Raw genomic sequence first — 16,322 nt, forward strand, 5'->3', positions numbered from 1 at the left:
CTAGACACCTTCTGTTGAAGTGGTGGTCTCTTCCTTTGTGACCCTAAACCACTGTCCCCCCCCCCCTCCCTTCCTCCTCCCCCCCCCTCCCCCCCCCCCCGGTCTTTTCTTTTTGAGACAGGGTTTCTCTGTGTAGTCCTAGCTGTTCTGGAACTCACTTTGTAGACCAGGCTGGCCTCTGTCTATTTAAAAAGATGTGCCACTATGCCTGGCCCCAAACTCATTTCTAACACAACTGTGGTCTTCATGACTTTCCAGCTGGGAATAGTAAGAGTTGAGTTCCTGCTAGCTGGGGTTGGCCAGCAGCCGCCTCAGCTCCACCCCTCCACAAGCCCCACCCCTCACAGAGGAGGAGCTATTATCCAGTATTCACGCCCTCCATCCCTATTGCGAATGACCCATACTACCAGGAGGAAGTGGAGTCTTTTCTGTTATTTGGTCATTTCTGCTGAGTTCACATGCCTGTCCTTTGTAGCCTGTGCGGCCAGATCTGGGCGGCAGAATCCTAGCTCAGTGGGCTACTCAGCCTTCAGAGAGACCGAAGTGCCCTGAGACCTGTGACAGCACTTCCCCATCGAGCTCAGGAGGTCAGGCAACACAGACGAGAATGCGGGATGCCCCCAGCGCTTCCTGTTTTTTGGCTTGGGGCCAGAAGTTTTCTAACTCTCTGGGTTCTGGCACACTCCCAACATCTCTGTGTATCTTAAGGGGCTGACTGTAATTATTAGAGCTTCTAGGAAGAAGCCTAGTGCCTTTTAGGAACAAGTCCTGCCCCAGCAGAGAGTTCTCAGTTCTTTGTCTAGTTGCCCCTGCTCCCAAGGACCGTAGCCCTTGGCTATAGCACCAGAGTAAAATTGTCAGGGTTAGGGCCCTCCCACTCCCAATGGGGGCATTTTTTGGCTCTAAAGCCATCTCCCCAGTGCCTCATCTCACCGTCCTCCACATAAGAGGCTACAGACATCCAAGTGTGAGTAGGGGGAGGGACAGGGAAAGGATCAGGTCAAATCCTGCAGTGTTGACCTCAAGGGGACTATGGGGGATGGAGAGTCGGGGGAAATCTGGCCAGAGAACTCCGCCAGGTCTGGGAGGGAGGCTATCACTTGAGGGCGGGGCGGGGGCGGGGCAGGGGGGGCGGTGAGGTAATTTCCGTGCTCTGTCGTCAGAGGTCTGAGTCGCCCCAGGGGCAGAATCGAAAGTGATCGCTGCTCTAAGTCGATGCTGGTGCACTGGGTAAGCATAGGGTGGTGGCTGGGAGCTGGAGGGGCCACCTACAGAGGTGTGAGGACCACCCCCGTGCCTGCAAATGGGCAGACTCTAGCAGCGGACAACCCCATGGTCCCCTCCTCCGGCTCCTCTAGCTGCCAGGGATGGGGTTCCAGCTCTCCACAGGAGTGTGGTGGGGACTACAGGCTTTACCTGTTGCGCATTCCTTCCTTTTACCTTAACTTTCCCCTTGAAGTTCTCTTTAGTGTGCTAGGGTATAGGTCAGTAGTAGAGTTTGCCCCTGGAGTGTGTGCCTGGAGTGTGTAAAAAGCCTCTCTCTCAAGAGAGAGAGAGAGAGAGAGAGAGAGAGAGAGAGAGAGAGAGAGAGAGAGAGAGAGAGAGAAACGGAGAGAAAAGGAGAGAGAAAGGGAAAGAGAAAGGGAGAGAGAGAGAGAGAGAGAGAGAGAGAGAGAGAGAGAGAGAGAGAGAAGAGCCCCTTTAGATCTGACCTAGGTGTTTGCAGGGACTCTCCGATCCCTGCTGGGTGGTACTAGCTCTGGGCATTACCTCTTCTCCTGGCATCACTGTGGGAGTTCTGATGAGGACTGTCCAACTTGGGTAGAGTAGGGCTCCAGCAAGGCTGTGCCCTCCCCTCCTGAGGCTCCTGTTGCCAAGTCCAAGTGGACTGCAGTAGTCCCCGGAGCCCACTAGCAGCTCTTAAGAAAGGGGGTACTCTCTTTAGATAGCCAGGAGACATGAAATGAGGGGTAAAGGAGCCCCGAAAGATGGAGAATTCTGTGGCTTTCCAACTCAATTCTTTCTATTGGCTGCCACTTGGGTCCCTCCTGGGCAGGGCTTAGAGATCCTTCGGGATGAAAGGTTGAGCTGGAGTTCAGGTAGAACAAGCCAAAACTGGGCAGAGGTCTCTGTCCTGCACCTGGCACAGGCTATGCAGGTCCTTCCTGACTTGCCTCTCTCGCTCTAGCATTTCTCCGGGGGCTAACGGTTTCAGTAGAGCAGCCGCCCAGAAGCCTTGCCCACAACCCCGAAGAACTTGGGCTTCATCTGGGATGGCATCCTTGGGGCCTGCCAGCACATCAGCCCTCAGAGGTCCATCCTTGGCTGGACTCTACGCTCAGGTAGACCTTCACCTGGGCTGCTCTCGCTGTACACAGTGCCTCAATGAGAGCACCTGCCTTCTGCTTGAAGTGGAGCACAACTGCCCCAGAGAAATCTTGCTGGTCCGCTACAAGGAAGCTGCCAAGGGCAAGATCTGGCGCAAGGTAGGCCGCCGGCCCAGCTTCCCAAAGCCTATGCGCTATGAAGTCTGCTACTACTATAGTCCAGGGTCTGGCTGTAGGCGCCACAGGAACAGATGCACCTTTGCCAGAAGCTCTGAGGAAGCACTGGTCTGGACGTTTGAACGCAAGTACAACGTTTCCCGGCTGACACTGAAAGCCGCTGTGCAGGGCATCAGAGCCCCAGATCGGCCGCCAACCCCAGCTGACACCATCAGAGCAGAGTTTGGTGGCCACTTCCAACTGCTTTGTGCCTTCTGCTTCAAGGGCCGTCCCCCGTGCCTCCGTCCCGTAGATCCTAGGGGCCGTTGCCCTAAGCACCAAATCTGCTCCACAGTCCTCATCCACGTTATAGACGAGGGCCGAAAGCGACAGTTTGTGGAGGTGCGGCCACAGCCGAGAACAAACCGCCCTTTAAACTACTGCATGTTTGTGGGCCGTGGGGCACCGTGTCGCCATGGGGCCTCACGCTGTGAGTATGCACACAGTGCTGTGGAGATGGCTGTGTGGAAAGCTGAGCAGTTGGATGGGCTTCAGAGAGCAGATCTGCTTATATGTCCTCCTTTCCTTGGAGAGGACAAATGCAAAGCCAGCCGTGATCAGCCTCCTGTGGTCCAGCTGTACTGCTATGCCTGCCTGGTCACCTGTAGTTCTCAAGAGGCGTTTGAGAACCACTGCTCCTCCCTGGAGCATGCACAGATGGTGGCCTTTGACCAAGCTGTGCCCTGGAAGCACCGTGCCCCACCAATGGGGCTCTCCAAGTTTGAGCTCTGCCCTAGGTAAGGAGAGCTGTGTGGAAGCCCTGGGTAGGAAGAGAACCTCCACCCCAGGTCAGCACCAGGGATTGTGAGGCCCACCGGGCCTGAGAGCTGCCTTAGCATTTGTTGTGCCCTCTGTATGTCAGGCTAGTGTTGCAGTGGCCTCTGGAGAAGGTTCCTTGTTCCGGTCCTTGTCCTGGGTATTCAGGGTATAGAGCAAACCAAAATCCTATACCCGCCTGGCGTAGAATCCATTCCTGCCCCCTATACAGGCCAGGGTTGGGCTGAGAGGGTTGGCTCCCGAGGCCGTACCTCCATGGGGGGGTCCTGCTGACCTCTTTATCTCTCCAGGCCTGAGCTCTGTGAGTATGGAGACATTTGCATCAAGGCACACTCAGAACAGGAGTTGCAGGAGTGGGTTCACCGGGCACAGGGCATGGAGCTTCGAGAACAGGCGGCCTGGCAGGATGGGCTGGTATCTTACCAGGCACGGCTGCTAGCCGAGTACCAGCGCAGCAGCAGAGAGGTGTTGGTGGTAAGTGGGGGCTTGTGAGTGGGTGAGGGTGGGACAGCCAGGGCTGCCATGCTGAAAGCTGGGCTTCTTTGTGCAGATGGCTGAGGCCATCGATGGAGTATCTGTCACTTGCCACCAGCCGCTGGTGCATCAGGCCCAGGAGAAGAAGACCCAGCACAACTGGATGTTCACCATCCACTCTGAGGTGAAGGTTCAATAGTCCTGAGGTCTCGGATCTTTTGGGTACCCAAGCCTTGGGTGGAAGGTTTCCCAGGGTGTTAAGGATATAGAAAGCATGTGATTTGGAGCTGGTGTTGCCAGTGGCTCCACTTCTGTATACATGTGACCTAGGACAAACCTTATAGCCTCCCTGTCTCAGGTTCCTCCGCAATGATAGGTGACAATGACGCTCTCACAGTGTGGGGCCAGAGAGGTGGCTCAGAGGTTAAGAGCTCTATCTGTTGCTCTTCCAGAGGTCCTGAGTTCAATTCCCAGCAACCACCTGGTGGCTCATGACCATCTATAATGTGATCTGGTGCCCTCTTCTGGCTTGCAGCTGTCCATGAAGACAGAGCACTCATATACATAAAAATAAATAAACATTAAAAAAAAAACCCCACAACCCAAATGTGCCAGTGTCTGTCACCTGTCCAGTGAACATGACATATAATTACAGGTCCCTGAAAATCCAAACTGCTCATCTTTATTTTTCTTCCCCCATCTGCTGGGCTTTAGGCAAGGTCCGTGAGCAGAGGTGAAAACCAGAGCAGACATATCAATCTGAGAGTCCCACACTCAGAAAGTGGCAAGAAGCTGCCTTTCTCAGGACGGTGGGAAGGGTCAGGGTTGAAGGAGTCACCGTGGGCCTGTTTCACACTCCATGGCCTGTCTCCTTCTCCAGGACCCCTTGCTACATGTGGCCTTACTCAAGCAAGAGCCTGGAGCAGCCTTCTCACTGGTGGCCCACAGTCTCCCACCAGACCAGCTGTATGCACAGGGGAAGCACTTCTGTGTGCCCAGCTCCCCAGCCCAATTCCAGGTAGGGGTCCGTGTGCAAGCTGCTTCCTTTGGCAGCTTTGAGCAGTGGGTGGTCTTTGACTTTGGTCGCAGGCCAGTGCTACTCCAGAAACTGAAACTGCAGCTAGGCCAGGCACGCAGCCTGGGGCTCAATGGGAAGCCAGCACCCAGCCACCCCCAGGAGCTGGAATGCTGGCACACAGGCAACCGCCATGTGGTGCGTGAGGTAGACTGGACACCCGAGCAGGAAGCCCTGATGGCCAAGTACAAGTCGCCATCCCTGGCTCTGCAAGTCAGTGGTCAGGTCTGGGGCCCCATCTCTCGGTGGAACTACCGGCAGAGAATGCACAGATTTCTCTATGAGGAAGAAGCAGCTCAGCAGAAGCTAGTAGCCAAGTAAGTGGGGGCCATGGGCTAGCGGGAGTGGCCAAAGTCTGGACTCAGAGATGGGCCTTTGACTATGGCATAGAAAGCTGACCTATAACTTTCTACCAGGCTGGCCACAAAGGGCCAGGTCTCCCTGAAGACGGCCCTGCAGACACCAGCCCTCGGCATGCTCTTCGCACCACCAGGAGCCCTCTATGCCGAGGTTCCCTTCCCCTCCTCTCTGTTGCCAGACACTGACCAGGGCTTCCTGCTGAGCCGAGCAGTCAGCACAGCCCTTGTGGCTCCTGCGCCTGCGCCTGACAATACAGTATACCAAGTGCGGCTGGAGACGAGGGCCAGCTCAGAGCATTCGCTGTGGCTGCTGTTACCGGCCCGATGCTGTGTGGCTTTGGGGCTGCAGCCACAAGACAGCCCCGTCTTGGAGGTGCAGTTCCAGATTGACCCCCTGACCTTCCGGTTCTGGCATCAGGCAGTGGACGCACTGCCTGAGGAGCGGCTGGTGGTGCCTGACCTACCCACCTGCTCCCTGCCCCACCCGTGGCCCACCCCACCCTCATTTCGTGGCAACCACAAACAGAAGCTGGCTGTGGGGCTCATTGCAGGCAGAAGAGATGAGGGCACAAAGCCCTTTCCACCACTGCTCATCTATGGGCCCTTTGGCACTGGCAAGACCTACACGCTGGCCATGGCCGCCCTTGAGGTTGTCCAGCAGCCCCACACCAAGGTGCTTATCTGCACACACACCAACAGGTGAGCCCAGAGCTGCTTCCAGGTTGCTCACTACCACCCTGCCTCCCAGGGCATCCAGCTCTTAGATTCTTAAGAAGATGCTGCTGGTGGCAGCTTGCATTTTTCGAATGCACCTGAGGTGCCCTGGATAAGTAGATGTATTGTATGGGTCAGGAGATATGGTGCCTTTCCACAAACCCCTGGACCGAGGATGGGGTCATAGTGGTGATGTGTTTTGGCCTAACCCCATGTTTCCTTGGAAGGGCTCTTTATTATCATTTTTCTCTGAAATTTTTGTTTATTTGTTTTTGTTTGTTTGTTTGTTTTTCAAGATCGGGTTTCCTGGCTGTCCTGGAATCTCTCTGTAGACCAGGCTGGCCTCGAACACACAGAGATCCACCTGCCTCTGCTTCCTAAGGACTAGGATTAAAGGCGTGCGCCACAACTGCCTGGCTTTTTTTTTTTTAAACTGGAAATAGGCTATTCAACAACCAAGAAGTTCCTCTTTGACTAATGTGTTTTTTTTTTATTTTTATTTTAGTTCCCTATTACCACAGATTACTACAGGCACAGAGTTAGTTCTCCTTTGGCCCAGAGCCCAGGACCACGGCTGTGAGCCTGAGCCAATTTCTAGGCTGACCTGGAGATCCCAGTGGCAAGGCTACTGCTTGCCTGGAAGATCCTAGGCAGCACCTCTTTGGCCTCTGAGCTCTCAGGCCTCTGCTCCTAAGGGTCAGGCAGCTTGCAGCACCCAGGAGCTGTATTCAGGATCAGTGCCAGCCCCCAGCCCCCATGGGCGGCCTCAGGCCACAGCTCTCTCTCCCCTTGGCCTGAACTCAGAGACCACACCTTCTCTAAGCTATGCCCACCACCCTGGCGTTCCTGGTCTTGCCCACTTATGTTCTTCTGACCTTCCCTGCGTCTTTGCTTTTTGTCCCCTTTGAGGAAATTTGAGTCCCTGGGCAAAGACCTCTGTGTGTCTGCCTTATGAGTGTTACTGGAATCAAGGCAAAGCTGGACACACATTTCAGCCAACAGCCTTAGTCCTAAAGCCTCACCCTTCCTACAGCGCTGCAGACATCTATATCCGGGAGTACTTCCACAGCTATGTCAACTGTGGCCACCCAGAGGCAGCCCCACTCAGGGTGATGTACACAGATCGCCCTCCGAGACAGACTGATTCAACCACGCTGCAGTACTGCTGCCTCTCCGCGGACCGCCAGGCCTTTCGCCCGCCCACAGGAGCCGAGCTGGTACATCACCGTTTGGTGGTCACCACCACTTCCCAGGCTCGTGAGCTGCAGGTGCCAGCCGGTTTCTTCTCCCACATTTTCATTGATGAGGCAGCTCAAATGCTGGAATGCGAGGCCCTCATCCCACTGGCCTACGCCTTGCCATTAACCCGTGTAGTGCTGGCGGGGGACCACATGCAGGTCACACCGAGGCTCTTCAGCGTGCCCAGGACCAAGGCAGCCGAGCACACGCTGCTCTACCGCCTCTTCCTGTACTACCAGCGGGAGGAACACAAGATCGCTCAGCAGAGCCGCGTCATCTTCCATGAGAACTACCGCTCAACGGCAGCCATCATCAACTTCGTTTCCCACCATTTCTATGTAGCCAAGGGAAACCCCATCCAGGCCAGCGGCAAAGTCCCAGGTCACCCCCAGAACTACCCTCTTATGTTCTGCCATGTGGCAGGCAGCCCTGAGCAGGACATGTCCATGACCTCCTGGCTTAACTCAGCTGAGGTCACCCAGGTGGTGGAGAAGGTGCAGGAGATTTACAACACCTGGCCTCACTGCTGGGGACCCCGGGAACAGAGACACATCTGTGCTGTCTCTCATGGTGCCCAGGTGAGCTGTCTCCTCTGATTTCCCACAGCTTTACTTTCTTTACCTGAGAGGGCAGCTTTGTTCCTTTTCCAGGCAGATCCACATGACCATGCTAGGGTGCGGGTGCATAGGAATTGGCGGAAGGGCCTGCTCCTTACTGGGTGACAGGCCCCTAGAACCCTGGACTTGTCCGCAGGTCAGTGCGTTGAGGCAAGAGCTAAGAAGGAAGAACCTCGGTGAGGTGTCTGTGGGCAGCTTTGAGATCCTGCCAGGTAGGTGACAGACCTGAGGCTGGCCTGACAGGAAGGCAGCTTCCAGCCCATTCCTCAGGCACCAGTATGTAGGGTGGGACTGAGGCAGCCAGTCTGCTGGTCCTACCTGGCCATCTGACCCATGTCTCCCACAGGGCGTGAGTTCCGGGTGGTGGTGTTGAGCTCGGTTCACAACTGCAATAGTCTGCTTAGTCCTGGGGCACCAACATCAGAGTTCTTCACTGAGCCCCGTGTGCTGAACACAGTCATGACCCGTGCCCAGTCCCAGCTGGTGGCTGTGGGAGATGCTGTGGCTCTCTGTTCCTCTGGAGCCTGCAGAAAGCTCTGGAAAAGCTTCATCCGTGAGTGCATAGAGCATCACAGCATCTTCCCTGAGGACCTGTCACTGGGGCAGATCGAGCAGGGTGTGGCACAGAGACAGCACTGGGCCTCTTTGACACTCAGGACTGGGGACCCAGGTGCAAAGCACAAAGTTATGGCACAGGACTGGCAAAGTCCCATAGCTAAAGGGACCACGGTCACAGTGGAGACAGAGACTGGAGCAAGGGCAGCAGCCACAGCACAGGTGCAGGCGGTGGCAGCAGGGGACACAGCAAGAGGAGACTCAGCCACTGGACATGCAGCGGCAAAAGTGTCCTCCCTGGAAGGTGGGGCGTCCGAGGAACCTGAGGATTCTGAATCCGACTTCTGGCCCTCTGACTGGGCGCTCAACGCCGATGACGCCATCCTGAAGGAACTTCTCGACGAGAGCCGGCAAGTGACTGTGACTGTCAGGGAGGATGGACTTCTGGACACCATGGTTTGGCCTGCATCGCCACAGCAGGCCCGACAGTACACAAACCTACCCTCGGCTGTGCTGAGGAAGTTCCTGCGCTCAGACCCCAAGCAATATCGCCGTTGCAGCTTCCTGCCTGAGACCTTTGAAAGAGCATTGGCCACTCCACTGGATGATGCGGCCTCTAGCCCCATCCAGGTCAGGGGTCGTCTGAACTGTGGGATGGCCTTCACAGGGGATGAGGTGCTAGTACAGGTCCTGGGCCCAGCAGCTGATGACAAGGGCATCCCAGGAAGCCTGCAGGGTCGTGTGATGGGTGTGCTAAAGAGGAGGAGGAGTGAACTGGCCTTTGTGTGTCGGATGGATGAGTGGGACCCCCGCATCATGATTCCCATCAATGGCTCTGTGACCAAGATTTTTGTGGCAGGGATGGAGTCACAGCAAGTTCCCATCCACCGCCTCGTTCAAGGCCAGGTACAGCTTGTAAGGCTTGAGAGTCTCGTGCCCGAGGACCGGAGCACTCGGCTTTTCTGGGTCCGTATTGTTCTTTGGCGGGAGCGCTTCTACTACCCACTGGGCATTGTCCTGGAGGTGCTGCCCAAGGCCGTCACCTGGGAGCAGGGCCTTCATATCCTTGACCTAGAGCATGGCCTGAGGGCCCGCAGGCCAGACCCAGCCTCTGTTTCCAAGGCTTTGCAGAGATACCACTCAGAGCTAAACATGGTCCCTGTTCACCGAGAGGACTACCGCCACATCTTGACCTTCACTGTGGACCCCCAAGGTGCCTGCAACCTTGATGATGCTCTTAGCGTCCAGGACCTAGGCCCGGTGTACGAGGTGGCTGTGCATATTGCTGACGTGGCCAGCGTGGTGCCCAAGGATGGTGTGCTGGACGTGGAAGCCCGCCAGCAGGGCACTGTGTTCTATGCCCCAAATAGGGAGCCCGTGCTTATGCTGCCAGCCAGCTTGTGCCAGGATGCCCTCAGCCTTCTGCCAGGTCAAGATCGCCTCACCATTTCTCTCTTCCTCACCCTGGAGAAAAGCAGTGGGCAGATCAAGAGTTTACGATTCGCACCCTCCATAATCCGCTCTGACCGCCAGCTGTCCTATGAGGAAGCCGAGGAACTGATCAAGTGGCACCCTGGGGCTGGGCTGGAGCTGCCAGCCCACCTGGACTCTGTGGAGGCATGTGTCGTGGCTGCCTGCTACTTCTCCTGGATGCTGCGTCGTCAGCGCCTGCCAGACACCTGCTACTATGAGCCGCCAGACGAGGACAGCGTGCTGGGCTTCCGCACAGCCCACATTATGGTCCAAGAGTACATGATCCAGTTTAACAGCCGTGTGGCAGAACTCCTTGTGGACAGTAAGCACACACAGACACTCACGCCGCTAAGATGGCAACCCACACCCAGTAGGCACCAGCTTGACAGTGTTTTCAAGAAGCACAGAGAGCTGGTGCCCCTGTCACTGCACCTGTGCCACCACCTGACCACCCACTACACCCCCAACAAGCGGCTGTGTCTCCTGACTTCCCTCTGGAAACAGGTGCAGCTTGCAGCTGGTACTCAGGACTACAGCCAGATGGTGGACCTTATTGCTGCCGATGACATGCACCCTTCACTGGCTCCCGCTTGCCTGGACTTCCGAAAGGCTCTAGGCCGCTCTGTTTTTGGCCGCTCCAGCCGGGGTGACCAGCAACCTGCTGGCCACTACTCACTGCAGGTGGATTGGTACACGTGGGCCAGCTCGCCCATCCGTAGGTATTTAGATGTGGTGCTGCAGCGGCTAATCCTGCTGGCGCTGGGCCACAAGGGCTGTACCTATTCTACCAGGGACATTGATGGTCTCTGCCAGGACTTTAGTCGCCAGCATGCTTGTGCCCAGAGCTACCAACGACGGGCCTATAGCCTGCACCTGGCCATTCAGGTGAGGGCCCAGTCTCGGAGCCAGCTGGGCTTTGTGGTAGATGCTGAGATGGGTGCCCGCTGCTTCAAGGTGCTTTTCCCGGTAAACCGAGAGACACTGCCTGACCCCTGCCCCATCCACTACCACTCCCTGCAGTTGGCTGAGCACCCCCAGGAGCTAGAGAGCCAGGCAGGCCTGCGGCTTGTATGGCGCCGCCGCATCTATTCAGTGCAGGTGTCCAAACCACCTTTACCACCACTGGGCACGAATTTTGATCCATACACCCAGACTCTAGATGCAGCCCTGTGGATGAGGCTGCTGTCACTGGTCAGGGAGCGGCGCTGGCCTGAGGCAGCTGCCCTCATCCAGGAACAAGACGAGAAGCTTCCTCACCGAAGGGAGCTGGTATGGGTACACAAGAGCCGCTGTGGACACTTTACAGAGGTGACCTGTGAGCTGGGCTCTGGAGATGCTCTGCAGCTGCAGCTTGGTGCCAGCCTGCAGCGGGGCTTCCTGACACCAACCGTGCAGTTGTGGACTGTGGCACCTGGCTTCAGCCTCTGCCTGGAGCACATGGAACGGCCGGGCGACTGCTTTTCAGGCCATGTGCACCAGGCCCTCCAAGACCAGTACTGCCAAGTAAGCGAGTACTCAGGTGTGTGGGAGCCGCTCTGTGCCCTGGAGTCCCTCACCAGCGCTGTGACAGACAACGACTCCATCGTGCTCCAGGACGTGCACATTTCTTGGGACACGTCGCGCGGGCAACTGCAGGGCTCTTTCCATCTGGAAGCTGCTTTTCTCCAGAAGAACTGCATCAACATCCACTTTGGCTATTGTTACTTCTGCATTCGGCTGGAGGGGCTCCCTCTGCCCCTAGCTAGCTCACTCCCAAGATCTAGCCGCCTTGGCCCCTTCCTGAGCATGGACCCTGATACATACACCTGGGTGGCTCATGGGCTGTCTAGTGACTCGGATAATGGACTGGCTGTTGACTACGACCAGGAGAACACGGATGATCGAGAGGAGGATCCCAAGCAGGTGCACTTCTTCATCCACCACATGGCCATGGAGAAGGTTCCAGAAGAGGTGCTGAGACCTAGCGCTCGGTTCACCGTGGAAGTGCTATCTAAGCAGCTTCCTGACCTGTGAGTGGCATCTATCACCTGAGCCCAGAAAGAAAGTCCCTGGGTTCCCCTTTCATGGGAGGACATGGCCCTCTCCCTAAGAAAATCCCATTCACTTTCCGGTGTCCCTCCTCACCCCCAGCCGCAAGGAAGAAGCCATACGAAGGCTAGAAAGGGCTTCCCCACTGGTCATCAGCATTGCCTTGGGCCGGCCCATCCCTGAGCCCAGTCAACGACGATTTCACCCGCGTTCTTTCTGCAGGGGTAAGTCTGCCTCTTAGCTTCCCCACCTCTCCCTGATTCATGGTGCTTAAATGATCCTTGATCCTTAGCTTCTGCTATGCCCCCACCCCCACCCTAGCACCTACCAACATGTTCTTGGAGCGGCAGAACTACAACATCCCCGCTGGACGTCATAAGCTGAACCCTAGCCAGAACAGAGCGGTCAGGAGTGCTCTGGAGAAGCAGTTCACCGTCATCCAGGGCCCGCCAGGTGGGCTCATTTGCAAGAGCCAGGGGCTGCCCTGGGCAGGCAGGTGTGACCACAGGGATTCACACTGTCCTCTGTCCACAGGCACAGGGAAGACCATTGTGGGCCTCCACATTGTATACTGGTTCCACAGGTCAAACCAGGGGCAGACGCCAAGTGGCAGCAGCCATAGTGAAGGGGAGCAGATCGGGGGCCCGTGTGTCTTATATTGTGGCCCCTCCAACAAGTCGGTGGACGTCCTGGGAGGTGAGTAGGGATGAAGTGTGTGGGATTGCCAGAAGGCGATGGGCATTGAGGTACAGTCTCTCACATCGCCACCTACCCTAGGACTGCTCCTCAGTTGGAAGTCAGAGTTGAGGCCCCTGCGTGTATACGGGGAGCAGGCAGAGGCCACTGAGTTCCCGCTGCCAGGGGTGAGCAACAGGAGTCTATTTGGTAAGACCTCTCAAGAAGGAAGGCCAAATCAGAGCCTCAGGTAAGACCCGTTTTTCTGTGCAGGGATTGAGGCAAGGGGACCTCCACTGGGCAAGGTTTCACCAAGATTCTGCCTTCCAGGAGCATCACCCTTCACCACCGGATCCGCCAGCCCCCCAACCCACATGCAGCAGAGATCAGAAAATTTGATGCCGAGCTTCGGGAGGGGAAAATACTCTCAAGGGAGGAGCTCATCGTGTAAGTGGTGGTCTCGGAGGCAGGGCTGCCCGTTGGCAGGTTCCCCGGATGACATGAAGTACCTCACACAGGTACAGGAGAGTCCTGGGGAAGGCACGCAGATATGAGCTCATCCGGCACTCTGTCATCTTGTGCACATGCTCCTGTGCAGCCTCAGGGAGCCTGAAAACACTGAATGTTCAACAGATCCTTATCGACGAGGCAGGCATGGCCACTGAGCCAGAGACCCTTATTCCCTTGGTGTGCTTCTCAAAGGCTAAGAAGGTAAGGTTTGGGGCTGGAGAGATGGAGTGCTCAGAGGTTAAGAGCACTGTCTGCTCTTCCAGAGGTTCTGAGTTCAATTCCCAGCAACCATATGGTGGCTCACAGCCATCTATAATGAGATCTGGTGCCCTCTTCTGGTGGTCAGGTGTACATGCAGGCAAAATGTTGTATGCATACTAAATAAATTAATCTTAAATTAAAAAAAAAAGAAAAGAAAAGAAAAGAAAAGAAGAAGAAGAAGAAGAAGGTGAGGTTTATGGGGTCTAGTGCCCCTGCCTGGGTTCCTGGGGGCAGCTTATGCTGGGGTGCTAATTGGTTGAAGATGGCCAAGATGTTGGGATGCTTCTGGCTCCAAGGGCGTCAAGGTCATATCTATCTGTGCCTCCAGGTGGTTCTGCTTGGAGACCACAAGCAGCTGCGGCCTGTGGTCAAGAATGAACAGCTGCGAAACCTGGGGATGGACCGGTCTCTCTTTGAGAGGTACCACAGGGACGCCCTCATGCTGGACACACAGTACCGTATGCACAAGGACATCTGTTCCTTCCCCTCTATGGAGTTCTATGGGAGAAAGCTGAAGACCTGTCCCAACCTGAGGCGTCCACCCAGCATCCTCGGTCATGCTGGCAAGGAGATCTGCCCTGTCATCTTTGGCTATGTGCAGGGCCATGAGAAGAGGCTACTGGTGTCCACCGAGGATGGCAATGAGAACTCCAGGGCCAATCCGGAGGAGGTAGCAGAGGTGGTGAGTGTCAGAGCCACTGCCCTTGGTGTTCGGTGGGTCAGGGAAGACTTCCTGGAGGAGAGTGAAGGCCAAGAAAAGCCTCAGTGGGCGGGAATGCTGGGGTCAAGTGAGGAGGCCCCTGTGCGCAGGACAGAAGAGGGACTGGGTTTCAGCTCAATCTGCTCTCTTAGGTCCGCATCACCAAGCAGTTGACCCTGGACCGGACAGTGGATCCCAAAGATATTGCCATCCTTACACCCTACAATGCACAGGCTGCTGAAATCATCAAGGGTCTCAGGCAAAGAGGGGTCACCGGAGTCACTGTGACGTCTATCACCAAAAGCCAGGGTGAGGCTGGCTCTAAGGAGGTCATGTTTGTGTGTGGGGTCAGCAGGGGTGCAGTGGGCATAGAGCTGCCAGTTCATCTACCGTTTCCCTGTCCGCCTCCCAGGGAGCGAGTGGCGCTACGTAATAGTCAGCACAGTCCGAACCTGCCCCAGGAGTGATTTGGACCAGCGACCAACCAAGAGCTGGCTCAAGAAGTTTTTAGGCTTTGTTGTGGACCCCCACCAAGTAAACGTGGCCATCACCCGGGCCCAGGAGGGGCTGTGCCTCATTGGTGAGGGTTTGTGTCTCTGGGGAAGGCTGGGGTGAGGCAGTGCCAAGCATGCTCAGGGTAGAACTAAGAGCCACCTTGACTCTCCCTGCAGGGGACCACGTACTGCTACGCTGCTGCCCGCTCTGGCACCGTCTCCTAGACTTCTGTGAGGCCCAGCACAGCCTCGTGCCTGCCGAGAAGGTGCGGGTCCAGAGAAAATCAGCTCTATCTTCCTGAAGAGTTCCCATATGCCCAGGCCTCGATGTGCCATCAGCTGAGGGAATGTCCCTCATCCTTCTCTGGCAAGGGCCTGGGCATGCAGTGGGTTGCCACAGCTCACGCTCACAGCTGAAATCAATCAACCACCTCTGCTGTCTTCTTGGGAAAGGCCCTGATGTTGGCTGCAGTCGCGAAGCGGTGACAAGACTTATGGGTGGTGGCCTCTTCCTGTGCCGGAAGCAGGCTTAATAATGATGACCTTCCTGTTTGTGCTTGGACTTGAGTGGAGGGGAAGAGCTCCCAACTGTGTTGTTTTTTTCCTCGGCATTTGATGGCTGGAACACCTCTTAGTGGCCACAGAGGACCCCAGGATATACCTTTGCCTGTTAACTGGGGGCCTAAACAGGAAGGAGACTCCTCTGAAACTGCACTTTGACACTGAGATCAAGCTATGGTTGCACTGGGCACTGTGTATTCTACTGCCCCATTTTTCTAGTCTTTGTTTGTTTGTTTGTTTTTTCGAGACAGGGTCTCTCTGTGTAGCTTTGGCTGTCCTGGACTCGATTTGTAGATCAGGCTGGCCTCGAACTGACAGTGATCCACCTGCCTCTGCCTCCCGAGTGCTGGGATTAAAGGCGTGCGCCACCACGCCCGGCTCCATTTTCTAGTCTTTGTAACCTAAAGCCAGCATCTTTTTCTGGGACCTTTTACCTTCTACTGTTTACCACCTTGTGCCCTACAGGGCTGCCTGCCTGCTAACGCAGGGGGAGTGGGGCACAGAGCTAAAGCCAAATGACCACAACAGCCCCGCCTCCTGGGATGCAAAGAAGCAGCAGTGTGGGTAGGCAGCTGGGAGTTTGGCACCGCAGTACCTCTGGGCCTGTGCTTTTTCACCAAGCTTCCGTAGAGATATCCAGGGCTTTAGGACAACCAGGGGAAATATCTCCCGTTGTCTTCCCCTCCTGTGCTCCCACCTCCTGGCAGTCCCAAAGCTGGAGCCAGCTCTTTCTTCAGTGTCACTCCCTTCTCCTGAGGTGAGAGATGCTACAAGGGAGCCACACACCAGGAGAGCTGGGGGCTCCTAAGGCCGGGTATCAGAATCTCCTATAAGAATAATATCTGGTATTTTCTACAAATTCAGTTTCTACATTCCAATTTTTGTATCTTTTCTCAGGTTATGCCTCATGCAACTGGATAATTTTATTATAAAAACTGCTCTGAATGTTATGCCTTATGTAACTGGATAATTTTATTATAAAAACTGCTCTGAAAGTTCTCACGGGTGTTTTGTGGTGTGGGACGGCGGGACTGTCCATTGTGCAACCAATGAGAAAGAGTTGAAAACAGAGCCTGGGAGGTGAGTTCAGAACTTGGGGGAGTGGTGAGAGGAGTTGGTGGTACCCCATCTTGCGTCTGAGAACTTGGCCGCATAGTCACAGGAAGTTAGTGGGTCATTTAGCGGAGAGGGGCCAGAACTGAAGAGTTAAGTCTACTGCTCTTAAACTTGCCTGACTGTTCTTAGTCCCCAGGCTGACTGACACAGG

The 16,322-nt window shown here is 55.7% G+C and overlaps 1 protein-coding gene across 1 annotated transcript; it reads left to right on the top strand.

Annotated features, from left to right (window-relative positions):
- Positions 1-1,154: 1,154 nt before the first annotated feature.
- Positions 1,155-16,053, top strand: HELZ2 (helicase with zinc finger 2). The gene is made up of 19 exons (XM_084774640.1): positions 1,155-1,230; positions 2,189-3,280; positions 3,611-3,794; positions 3,871-3,978; positions 4,675-5,186; positions 5,286-5,927; positions 6,976-7,759; positions 7,935-8,010; positions 8,145-11,835; positions 11,957-12,078; positions 12,176-12,307; positions 12,389-12,550; positions 12,632-12,779; positions 12,860-12,976; positions 13,048-13,240; positions 13,629-13,982; positions 14,153-14,309; positions 14,413-14,580; positions 14,672-16,053. Exons 2-19 carry the CDS (start codon positions 2,274-2,276, stop codon positions 14,794-14,796), a joined length of 8,682 nt encoding a protein of 2,893 aa, XP_084630766.1. The 5' UTR covers positions 1,155-1,230; positions 2,189-2,273; the 3' UTR covers positions 14,797-16,053.
- Positions 16,054-16,322: the final 269 nt, after the last annotated feature.

The sequence above is a fragment of the Acomys minous genome (assembly GCF_964271855.1).
Source record: "Acomys minous genome assembly, chromosome: 3".
In the NCBI taxonomy this organism is placed as follows: Eukaryota; Metazoa; Chordata; class Mammalia; order Rodentia; family Muridae; genus Acomys; species Acomys minous.

Bases quoted from the DNA above. Each gene is read 5' to 3' on its own strand.
- HELZ2 (XM_084774640.1), top strand. From the start codon at position 2,274: ATGGCATCCTTGGGGCCTGCCAGCACATCAGCCCTCAGAGGTCCATCC. The intron at 3,979-4,674 runs GTGAAGGTTCAA...CTCCTTCTCCAG, and splicing joins TGTTCACCATCCACTCTGAG to GACCCCTTGCTACATGTGGC. The intron at 5,928-6,975 runs GTGAGCCCAGAG...CCCTTCCTACAG, and splicing joins ATCTGCACACACACCAACAG to CGCTGCAGACATCTATATCC.